The 12,836-nt window shown below is 39.0% G+C and overlaps 1 protein-coding gene across 2 annotated transcripts in view; it reads left to right on the top strand.

Annotated features, from left to right (window-relative positions):
* Window positions 1-12,836, top strand: part of LOC109311745 (collagen alpha-1(XXI) chain-like) — a 142,903-nt gene that overhangs the window by 86,819 nt on the left and 43,248 nt on the right. For both annotated transcript variants that reach the window (XM_019537555.1, XM_019537556.1), the window contains 2 exons: window positions 7,992-8,036; window positions 8,446-8,499. In XM_019537555.1, coding sequence (XP_019393100.1) covers window positions 7,992-8,036; window positions 8,446-8,499 — 99 coding nt within the window. The remainder of the gene's footprint in view (window positions 1-7,991; window positions 8,037-8,445; window positions 8,500-12,836) is intronic.

Below are 12,836 nucleotides of genomic sequence, written 5' to 3'. Positions count from 1 at the left end.
AAAAAAAAAAAAAAAAAGAGAGAGTAAGGAATGAAAAACGTAGAAGTGATGCAGAAAATATTGCATTGTTGCTTATTCACAGAATCCAATGTTCTGCATGTCTCCCGGGTTTCAGGTATAAAGAAAAACTCCAACAACACTGATCATAATTACTTCTGGTTTCAGCTGGCAACTAGATTTTGGAACAAAGCAACACATTTATTGTGTATATATATGGTTTTGAAGTATCCTTTGGAAGAAACCAGGAAAGATTTTTTTGTTGTTGAACAATTTGTGTGGAGACCACAGAACTTTCCATTAAGAACATTTCAGTTGCAGAAAATGAATGGCATTGTACAATATTTCATAAAAATTAGAAAATATTATCAAGTTAAAAATAGTAAACTCCAATCTTTTGTGCTAAGTCCAATGGTCCCTCACAGAACTGATAACCTGAAAGAGGAGGTTGTTCCTTTAGTGGTCTTTGGAGCATTAACTGTCATTCCTTCCTTTTCTTTTTAGTCCCTGTAAAATCTAGTTTAATTAAAAGCTTCTGGTAGTGCTATATAGATTTTCATTGGATAAGACAAAAATCTCTAAAACCTGATAACAATGACTCTATTTTTCCTGTGCAATATATTGTGGTTTTTTCTTACCATCTTACTTATTTACCCAAAGAAATACTCAAATCTTTCTCTTGATTCAACTGAAGCCGACAAGAACCAGCAAACAATACTTCTGCAGTGTTTAGTTTTTGTGTTAAATGCTTAAAAATACCTTTGTATTTCTATGTAGGGTGCTAGAAATGTTTAGCGTATTGGAACTATCTTACAAGATTATTGCCATCCTCTTTGCAAGCTACACTTGTTCCTCTTTTTTGTTAATGAGTATAATCTTAGCTTTTTCCCCCTTATACTTTAACTATTACCTCTCTGTTATCATTCATGTTGGTTTGTAAGGTAGTTATGAGTATGACAAACCATAACATCAACCTCATTTTTTGTTATTAGGTATTAAGTCACAGTTATATTTTAGTTTACACATAGTTATTCAAGTCCTATGTAGTTTGCAAAGAAATACTGGCCCCTGTATTGGATTAAGAATATCTTATGCTTCTACTTTTAATAGGCCTTTTGCCAAGGACAGTATTTCAAAAAGCTTTGTGATTCTTATCTTTATGATGCTTTCCATTTTTTTGAATTTTCCTTTGAAGCTGTTTGTGAGAGTGCTTCCTCGTCTATATATGCCATTATCTTTTCCGTTTTCATTTCCCATTACCCACCTGCCAAAACATCAACTGGCGAGTAGGAAGAGCAGCCACATCCAAATTAATTTCATGCCCTTCATTCCATTTAGATAGTCAAGGATTTACTGTAATCATATTTTTATCTAGTCCACCATTGTGCTTCTATTCCAAAATATGACTTGACTTGACCTTTTTTCGTATTCCAAGTAAATCTCGCATGTATCATTGGTATTAAAGTAAAGGATTCTTGTTAAAATGAAGAGGAGCTATACATAGGCAGTTGCATTTTTGCAGAGCATTATATTTAGGGAGTACATAAGGTGTTGCTTTTTGTGGAGAAATTTGTCATTCATATTGTATTTAATATCTGCACAGACTTGGAGTTAATATTTTTTAACAATAAATGAGCAATTCATTTGGAAGAGGGCTAAAAACTTAACTATAATAGATAGCTATTGATTCTATGTTCCTTAAACAATCAGTATCCCAAACTACCTTGATTTAATTAGCAATATCAATAGAACAGTTAAGGGAAGGATACTATCATAATATGCAATAATCCTAACAGAACCCTTATGAGCCTGAAGTGCCCACTAGAACTCCTTAATGCATTGGTGGAGTTAGGATAGGCGAGTGAAGCCTGTACTACCATAACACATGCTGTAAATGAATTCTAGAGAGAGTTGTTTTCAGTTTTGTAAACAGGCAGTGCTACAGTGCTACAATTCTTCAATACAGGTCACCTGGTATATATTTTTGTATTTCTCTTAAAGGAACTTTAGGATAATTATTTGTTTCTGCTGTTCTTTACTTGGTCTGTAACTACTGCGACTTCTCTATGCTCACATTCCTTAAGTAAAACTTTCATTTATGTAATGGGATTAGACAAAAGTAATTGTTCTACCTGTATTTATTTTAGGCTATGTGTGCTTCTTTCCCAGATTTGGGGAAGGGCATTTCATCTGAAACTTGTCCGATGTCTTTCTCAACCATGCAGCTGGTTGAAAAAATGATGTGAACAAACAAATCCTGGCTTGTGCATATTCTCTGGACCAGAATGGTTGCAGCATTACTGCAATACTACTTTAAAATTAGAGGTGGTTCAAACAGTACAGCCTCATTACAAAATATCTTTAACATGTTTTCATAGCAAAAACAGTTTTGAAGGGAAATTCTAGGACTGTATTGTCTTTGGCAGCAAAAATTTTTTCATTGGTTGTAATTCATGGCCATGGTCTATAATAGTAGTAAAGAATCTACTGTCTCTCTCTGACATTTTCAGAGAGGAACATAAAAATACATGGTCCAATGATCAATCAATGATCTTATGTTTAGCCTAGACTAGTATTACTTTCTTTGTTCAAGATGTTACATTTAGGATTAAAAAACAAACAAACAAACAGATCTACTGTCAGTTATTTTACCCAGAAAGAAGCACAATGATCATCTTTGCATATAGAAATAATTGTTATTTAAAATATTTCTGCATGCATATTTTAAAAAGCCTGGATAGTTTGAAAGATTATTCCTTGATGGATTATCCCAGACCAGTATTTGTCCAATTCATGACATATTATAAAATAAGTCAAGATGTACCATATTTAACAGAAGAGCTGCTTAAAACATATATTCAAAAACCACATTTTTGTATACCAGCTGTAGGAGTATGAGTTTATCAACATCTGAAATCAGGCACCCCGTCACCATTTTGAAGTGCAGGGATGCTGAATACATGAGACATAGATGCTGCTGGAGCTCACTAATTAGCAAGCTCTAGCAGACTCAGTTAATCCAGACAGACACTTACAGGTTGTAATGTGGATCAGAATAAAGTGCTATATCTTTTTGGGTTCATAACAGTAAAAATGCTAAACTCAGAGTGTGAAACAAATTCCTGAACAGAGAAAAAGGTAATTAAAATATACATTTGTCTAGTATTCTAATGCAGAATGTTGATATAGTTAATTTTTCATAAAACATCCCCAAAGGCTATTTTTTCCAAGGTCAGTGAATCATGAATTATTCCATAGTATTTGCTATATCACTCCCAGTGGGTGGAAGCTTTTCCATTTGCAGTGATTCCAAGCATTGTGTGTTCCTTAGTAGTTGAAAATTGCATGATGGATCTGTTTTATATTAACTTCTGATTAAAGCCAGCCTCTTGCAGTATTTTTGTTAATGTAGCCTTTGTACAAATAAAGTTGCATTTTTATCTGATAAATTGAATTAAAATAGTCTTGTCACCTAATGCTTGGGTTTGTAATGCATTTTTTTGAATGGTATAATGTGGTTTCTGTGATAGTTTAGTGAAGGTTATGTCACTGTCTCAAGCATAACTTCTTATAAATAGTTTATTACTTATGTTTTAAAGAAATCGCCCAGACTGAAGTTTTACATGAATGTGAAGTATCTATTTAAAAGTGAGTTTCTAATACATTTCCAAAACTTGGTTTGGCTTTTCACCTTTTGCTCTGAATGGGTTCCAGTAAATTCACGTTAGCATGAACAGAGGTATATCTGAATAGGGAAATAATAGATGAGAGGAAAAATCAAAATTGATAAGGGGAAGGAAACTAAATTTAATTTTATAGAAGTGGATTTCATCCTACAGAAATTGCAGCTGTTGTACCAAGGCAGTTATACAGGAAAATTATTTTTGAGGGGAAAGCCCCTTTCATTGTGCCCAAATTTAGCGATATAATTCTTCATCCTATGTGGCAGTTGATAGTTGGAGAATGCCTTAGCTCGTTGAGTGGTCTCTTAAAATCAGATTCAATCGCAGTGAGTAAATGTCAGTGAGTAATGCGAAAAATTTAAAGGCCTGATTCTGCTAATACTGAATTAAATGACAAAGATTCTGTTTATCTCAGTGGTTCAGAATCAAGCCAGAAATTACTTACAGTTCATTTTTATAATATGTTCCTTCTCTCCCCTCTATTACTATTGTACTATGACTTCTCTATTGATAGAGAAATAAAAGCATGTTGCTGGTATAGATGGCTTCTTTCAGCCTAGAATGTTAAGCAAAAGAAAAAGTAGAACATCCAGGTTTTCTGATTATTTGATGTTTTGAGGGGTGTGTGTGCACGTGCATATGTTCAAGATTTTGGATTAGTGAGATCTGAAACATTTTAAAATGTATTGGCAGCATCAGATCCTGTGACAAGCTGTTCAGTGACAAGGGGCCTACCAACAAGTTCAGAACTCTTTAGTTTTTTAGTCTCTAAAATTTTATGACAGAGAGGAAGAAGTATTCTGTAAAAGGGGGAAAGAAATTTAAGCAGACCTGCTTAAATCTTCTTTAAAACATGGTCATATTATTCAACTAATGCTTCAGAGACCAGAATTTGGGGAGTGATAAGAAAATGTTAAAGGGAAGATGTTCAATTTTTTTTTCCTGCTCGTAATAGTTATCTTGTGTTTATCCTTCTCAACCTGTCATGTAATTACACATGAATTGTACATTCATATACATATGGGTATAAAGATATGGAATCACTCTCTCTTTATGTATAAAAAATCTAGAGCATAGAAGCTGCTTAAGAGGTTCTTTTTGATGTGCTTACATTGGCAGAGGGTAATGCCATTTTCATTACAACAAACAGGCCAAGACACAGGCTCTGTGGTAAACATTTCTACTACATTTAAGCAGTGTACATTTTATTTTCCATTCACAATTACCTATACTGTTGAACAATATCAACAGAAAACAATAATTTTCTTATATTTCTTATATTAGTTTGTGTTTTGTTGATAAGGGTGAGTATAACAGTGTTATGTCAACCCTGATTCATCTTCACAATTCCCCTAGTAAGTGAAACAAGTATTCTTCTCCAGATGGAGGAAACAGACACAAAGAGGGTATGTGTCATGCCCAAGGCCACACAGCAAGGCAGGGAGATAGCCAGGCTATTTAGGAATTCCTGGCTATTCCTCACTCAATCCAGACTGGACCACACTGCATCTCTAGTAGTGTAGGTGGCCTCTCTTTACAGCATTTGGCTCCATCTGAATAGTTTTACAATTGCTGTAATCTTATAAGCAGCTTATCAATATTATAACATGTTTCACCTCTATTTCTGCTGTTCTGGGAAATGGTGTTACCATCTTGCTAGAACCACCTAATTTTTAATGCAGTCATCATAAATTTGGTTTCAGTGCAACTGTAAACAAGTACATTTGGTGGCCAGCGGCCCACTGTTTAAGACTTCCGACTTCTCTGATAATGGTGCTCAACAGTTTTTGCAATGATGTATATCAGCTGAGTCATTATTTTTACCTAATTTTCATCCTTTGCACATATTCTGTTGCTTAATAAACATATACATGTGATTGCCTCTTTTCTTCTACTTAAGTTTGGCAATTGGTACACATATTTTTCTCTCTTTGAAGTATGTGTTTTGGCTGATTTTTGGACTCAATCTCAGAAAGAAAGAATTATCAGAAAAAACCAGATAAGTGACCTTGAATGGCCTTATTAGTTAAGAATTTGATTTAATTCTTGTATGGGACAGTGCTCTAATGGAACTACACATTGGATTTCTTGAAATTCTTTTAAAATATTTTATTCCTTTTGTTTTCAGTTAAATTGAGTCCACATCATAATATTAAACTAATCTCTATAATAATTTTAACTTGGTTATATTATCTCCATAATTTTGTCATAGAATCATAGAAAATTAGGATAAGAAGGGACCTCAGGAGGTTATCTAGTCCAACCCCTGGATCAAAGCAGGGGAACTATAGTCTCCTTGGCTGGGAACTATATAATCCCAGTCAATGCTTTGTCTAGTTGGGTCTTATAAACCTCCAAGGATGGAGGTTCCACATTGTCTCTGAGTAACCTATTCCAGTGTTTTACTACCCTCCTAGTGAGAAGATTTTTCCTAATATCTAACCTAAACTTCACCTTGCTGAAACTTGAAACCATTGCTCCTTGTTCTGTCATCTGCCATCACAGAGAACGGTCCAGGTCCGTCCTCTGTGGAACCTCCCTCCCCCCCACTTCAAGTAGTTGAAGGTTGCTATTAGTCTTCTCTTTTCCAGACTAAAGACTAGCTTCTCCTCATAACTCATGTGCCCCAATCCCCTTACCATTTCTGTTGCCCTTTGTCCTCTCCAATTTGTCCACATCCTTTCTGTAGTGGAGAGCCTAAAACTGAACCCAGTACTCCAGATGTGGCCTCACTAGTGTTGAATAGTGGGGAATAATCACTTCCCTTGATCTGCTGGTAGCACGCCTAGCAATGCACCCAAGTATGTGGTTAACCTTCTTGGAAACAAGGGCACACTATTGGATCATATTCATCTTATTGTCCTCCAGGTCCTTTTCTGAAGTGCTGCTGCCTAGCCAGTCAGTCCCGAGCCTGTACTGCGGCATGGGATTGTTCCATCCTAAGTACAGGATCTTGCACTTATCCTTATTGAATCTCATGAGATTTATTTTGGTTCAATCCTTCAATTTGTCTAGGTCTCTCTGAATCCTAACCCTACCCTCCAGTATAAGAGCTACTTCCCTCAGCTTGGTGTCATCTACAGATTTGCTGAGGATGTACTTTTATGCCATCTTCCAGGTTGTTGATGAAGATATTGAACAAAATTGGCTCCAGGGCCAACCCCTGGTGCACTCCAGTTGATACTAGCTGTCAACTAAAGATCAAGTTATTGACTACTTCCCTCTGAGCCTGATGATCTAGCTAGTTTTCTATCCACCTTGCAATCCATTTATCCAACCTGCACTTTCTTAGCTTGCCTGTGACAATTTTGTAAGAGACCATATCAAAAGCCTTCCTAAAGTCAAGGTATACCACATCCATTAGTTTCCCCACATCCACAGAGCCAGTCACCTCATCATAGAAGGCAATCAGGTTGGTCAGGCATGACTTACCCTTGGTGAATACATGCTGATTGTTCTTAATCATCTTCTCTTCCAAGTGCTTAGAAATGCATTCCTTGAGGACCTGCTCCATAACGTTTGCAGGAACTGCGGTGCGGCTGACTGGTCTAGTTCCCTGGACCCCCATTCTTCCCTTTCTTAAAGACGGACACTATATTTGCCCTATTCCAATTGTCCAGGAATTTCTCCCATTTGTCATGAGTTTTCAAAGATGATGGCCAGTGGCTCTGCAGTCACATTGGCCAACTACTTTAGCACCCTCAGGTGCATCCCATCTGGCCCCATGGATTTGTATATGTCCAGCTTTTTAAAATAGTCCCTAACCTGTTCTTTTGCCACTCTTGCCTGCTCACCTCCTCCCCAGACTGTGCTGCCAGGTGCAGTAGTCTGGGAGCTGATCTTTCCTGTGAAGACTGAGGTGAAAAAGGCATTAAGTACTTTAGCCTTTTCTGCATCCTCTGTCACTGGGTTGCCTCCCCCATTCAGTACGGGACCCACACTTTTCCTGATCTTCCTCTTGCTGCCAACGTACTGGTAGAAACCCTTCTTGTTACCCTTCATGTCCCTTGCCAGCTGCAGCTCCAGTTGTGCTTCGGCCTTTCTGACTTCATTCCTGCATGCCCAAGCAATACTTTTATATGCCTCTCTAGTTGTTTGTCCAAGTTTCTACTTCTTGTAAGCTTCCGTTTTGTGATTTAGCTCACTGAAGAGTTTCCTGCTAAGACAACCTTGTCTTTTGCCATACTTTCTGGTCTTCTGCCATACTTGCTGGTCTTCCTGTATATCAGAATGGTTTGCTTCTGCCCTCTTATATTATATTATTTTCTGAAGCAGCTTTTTTTATATGTTTGTAACTTTTTTTTCCATTAGGGAATTCCTGGAATCCCTGGAAGTCAAGGAGCGAAAGGACAAAAGGTATTCATAATAATTTGATACAGTCAAAATCAGTGTAGGTTTTTAGTGTTGCATGAGTAAGGCCTCAGGATTCGAGGGGAAATTCCTCATAGGAGAGATTTTTAGGAGTACACTGAAAACAGAGGGGACTTCTGTTCCTAAATCTTTTAGGAATATTTGAGAATCTCCTGCCTACCTTCTGGAACAAGGAAAAATACATATGTGATATAAAATACAACAAATTGCACCTCTTTAACACTCCTAAACAATTTCTCCCAACTATATAGTTGTTCCAAAAAATACTTGCCCTTTTCATGTTTCCTGAATGATCACAGCTACATTATTAATCCAGTGCTGGTAATCTAATGTTTTAAATGACTTTTTATTAGTATTTTTCCATAAATATTTCTGACTTTGTATTCAATTGTAGGGTGAAATTGGACCTTCAGGGCAACCGGGAACAAAAGGATCCCCAGGAGAGGCAGTATGTTTGTATTATATTTTTTCAGTTATTGTGTTATCTATATCAATCCGTTTTAGAAGCAGAATAAAAATTGTTGCCATTATATAATTGGGTTATGATGAAACAAAATGAAAAAGTATAAATTATCCTAGAAGATTGAATAATTAATCCTTTTGTGTTTTGTGTGTCTCATTAAATTTTACAAACAAAACTCTTTCTTTAAAAAAAAAATTTTAAGTTGAAGGCTTCTCGTGTTTTTGAAGTTCTTTGTATGTGAAAGTGTTCAAGCTTGTTTCCCAGCCTTGTGAAATTAGACTAAATTCATAAAACTCAGCATAAATATTCCTGTTCTATGCCTTGGTACTGAATTCTGCACGGAGACCTGCGTGGAGTTATCAAAGGATGACTTCAAGCATCAGCATCAGCGCAAGGTGCTTGGATAGCTAGTATCAGGTACTATAAACAATCCTTTGATTTCATTTACTTTTGGTATGTTTGAGGGTGTTAATATACTGAATAGAGAAAAAATTACAGGATGGAATGCATTTGGTAAATTGTATCAGACCAAATCTGCTCTCTGAATTCCTAGACAAAATATTATACTGGTTTGTCTTCTCAAGTTGATGATTTATCTGATGGCCTTTCTGTTGGATAAGCTTCACTCTTAATCAAAAGTACTTAAACACATTCTTTCCTTTAAGCGCTAAAGTAGTCTAATCTCTAACTATTAAAATTTAAGGACATACTTATGTATTTTGATGATTTGTGATCTAGATTTCCTCTTCAGGTGAAATTTAGAATGCTTTCTGTAAGAAGCAAGGGATTTTATGGACGATCTCTTTTATTGCACCAACTGCATGGTCACATTGAAGTTAGACATGCTTTTGAATGCAAGGCATTCTTCTTCTGATGACTTGATGAAGCATGCCTTGAATTTGAAAGCCTGTCTAACTTTATCCCAAACATGCAGTTGGTCCAACAAAAGATATTGCCCACACAAATCCTTGTTTCTCCTCTAATTTCTGGATCATCATGGCTACAATTTTTCCAACATTGCCAAAACACAGACTCTTTCTGTAGCATTCTTTTATTTTCTTTGAGGTCTAAGGCTGCATGCACATTGAAATAATCTGGGAGAATTCTTTCAGGTTTGTTCTCCTGTTAAAGAAGCCTACCCAGAGCTGCACATACAAACATTTGTATGCTGAGCCCCTGAAGAGTGGACAGCTTGCAGTGCTGACGCTGTGCAGCCAGGGAGCACATCTCAGCATGCTTTGCAGGCTTCCTCAGCTGCCTGGCAGCAGCTCTGATTGACTGACCCAGACTGCCCTAGGTCAGCCTGTGTTTCCCTGTAGCACAATGTGGGGATCGTGAGGGGGGAATGTTCTACTCTCTGCTGAAGCAGTGGAGTCCACCAAGGGGGACACTATGTCCTTGGAAGGGAGTGGGGAATGCTGGAGGACTGTGTTTTCTTCTGGGACAAGCCACAGCATGTATAGACCTTTACTCTCCTGAGAGAAACTTTCTGGGCAGTGATTTCCCCAAAACGTAATAACCACCTAATTATATATTTTCCATTAATTTCTGATTCAATTATGCATTAGAGTCAGACTTCCAAAGGGCAAAGAATTATGTATTTTGGCCTCCTTTATCAGACACAGCAAAGAATTTTACTGTAGCCTTGTTTCTTCTTTCTTTAGATGAACCCAAGTTGTTCACAGATTTTTTTTTTTTTTTTTTTGTCTTGAAGTGGACATTTTTACTGTGGGAGAAAAAGTCTGCACATTTGTCCTGAATGGCCAAACTTATAGCCATTTACAACTAGGTATCACACTGCCTTAACATTGGAACTGAGGCAGTGTCATCTACCTGGACTTTAAGAAGGTCTTTGATAGTGTTTCTCATCCTATTCTCATAGGGAAGCTAGCAGGCTGTGGAGTGGATGCTTGCACAGTCAGGTGGGTGGCAAACTGGCTTAGGGACTGCACCCAGAGAGTGGTGGTGGATGGGTCATTTTCAGCCTGGAAGGAGGTGGGCAGTGGTGTCCCACAGGGGTCGGTCCTTGGACCGGCGTTATTTAATATTTTCATCAGGGATTTGGATGAGAGTGTGGAGAGCACCCTGTCCAAGTTTGCAGATGACACCAAGTTATGGGGCAAAGTTAGCACGCTGAAGGGCAGGAGCAGATTCAGGCTGATCTGGACAGGTTGGGTCAATGGGCAGAATGAAACAGGATTCAATTCAACAAAGACAAATGCAAGGTGCTCCACCTAGGGAGGAGGAATCCCCAGCACACCTGTAGGTGGGATGACCTCCTCAGCAGCTCAGCGGCTGAGAGGGATTTTGGAGTCATAGTTGACTCCAAGGTGAACATGCGCCAACAGTGTAATGAAGCCATCAGCAAAGCCAATCGCACCTTATTGTGCATTAGCAGATGCATGACCAACAGATAGAGAGAGGTGATGCTTGCCCTCTATGCAGCATTGGTCAGGCTGCAGTTGGTGTACTGTGATCAGTTCTGGGCACAGCACTTGAAGAGGGATGTAAAGACTCTGGAGGGGGTCCAGAGGAGGGCTACTCATATGATTGGTGGCCTTTGTACAAAAGCCTAAGAGGGAGGTTGAGAGATCTGGATCCCTTAACCTTCCTAAGAGATGTCCTTCCTCAGAGATGTCTATGGGGAGACCTTGTAGCAGCCTATAAGTTTATCAAGGGAGGACAACAAAGAGTTGGAGATGGGGTATTTACCAGGGCACCTGTAGGAGTAACTAGGAATAATGGGTACAAACTAGTGGAGAGTAGATTCAGGTTAGACATTAGGAAGAAATTTTTCACAGTAAGGGTGGCCAGAATCTGGAACAGGCTGCCAAGAAAGGTGGTACTATCACCTAACTTGGAGGTCTTCAAGAGGAGGCTAGATAGGCACCTGACTGTGGTCATCTGGCCTCGGTCCTTTTCCTGCCGGTGCATGGGGTCGAACATGATGATCCTATAGGGTCTCTTCTGACTCTACAGTCTATGAATCGGCTCTCTCTCAACCATTGCATTCTCACTCTGACCCATATCTGATTGTTATCTGCCATTTGTGTCTTCCTCCTTATCTGAGATGATGAGTCTCAGTCCACAGCCCTCCTTATTCCTATCTTCTTCATGTCCTGTATCTTTTCATATCATTTTGAAGTAGGAGTGTGTTCTAAACAGTTTTGTCCCCCATAGGATATATTTGCTCTTTCCATTCTGATGTGCCTTTGGAAATTCTGTTGTCTCTGTCTCATTTAGTGGCCTCCTTCTGATCTCTTCTGTAATTCTTCAAGATCTAAAGTGGACAGAGGGTATATCTTCCTTATCAAGGATAACCTTGAGCATTTAAGACTAAATCCAGATTAGACCAGAGGTGTCACAAGCTTTTTTAGAACCTGGGGTTTTGGGGAGAAGGGAAATGAGACGAAAAGGGGAGGAATGATCACTAGAGAATAGGGGGGATGGAGAGAGAGAGGGAGAGGAGTCCAGCTTGCCCAGGCTCTCCTCATTTGAGTGGCTGCTGCTTGTACTTTAACAGCATGAGCTAGTCTGCTGCCACTGAGGGACAAGCAGGCTCTCAGGCTCCCTGAGGGGCCCTCCTATTGCCCTATGTACCTCATAACCCCTGGGTGGTAAAACCCCTTGTGGGAAGGGGAATTATTCTGTTTCCCTCCACATACCAGATACACTGCTGGGAATGGGACTGCCCCTGCACAGCTGCACTTGCCTGGCTCCCTAGGACTCTGCATGACATGGAAAGAATCTTGGTAGGAGGCACCCCCTTCTAAGTTGGTCCATAGGACTAGTGCCCTGCTTGCCCTGCTATAGTTACACTCCTGGATTAGACCTTTGGCTGCCTCCACTTAGGTGTCACATGTAAAGATGAGGCATCTGGCCAAAATGCTTGAAAGCAACAACTGGATGCAGAAGGCCTGATCAAATAGGTTCTTTAGCTACCTAAATGGGATTACAGGAAATTCAACCCTGTCTTCTCAACAAGAAGTGTACATTGGTTCATCAACTGTGTTTAGATTTCATAGATTTCATAGACATTAGGGGCTGGAAGGGACCTCATGACATCATTGGGTCCAGCCTCCAGAGATACTGATCTGCAAAATGGGAATAACAGCACCTCCCTGGCTGGATATTGTGAACAAACATTCCCCCGGATCCTGGTGGTCACCCCTGATAAACTTATAGGTGGCCATCAGATCACCCCTGAGCCTGCGCTTTTCCTGGCTGAAGAGTCCTGTGGCTCTCAGCCTGTCATCGTAAGATCTGTTTTCCTGACCTCTGATCATGCGCGTGGCTCTCCTCTGGACTCTCTCAAGCTTCTC

This window comes from Crocodylus porosus, unplaced genomic scaffold (assembly GCF_001723895.1).
Source record: "Crocodylus porosus isolate Cpor-Errol unplaced genomic scaffold, CroPor_comp1, whole genome shotgun sequence".
Taxonomy (NCBI): Eukaryota; Metazoa; Chordata; order Crocodylia; family Crocodylidae; genus Crocodylus; species Crocodylus porosus.
The sequence above is the reverse complement of the archived record's forward strand: the minus strand, read 5'-3'. Positions and strand labels throughout refer to the sequence as shown.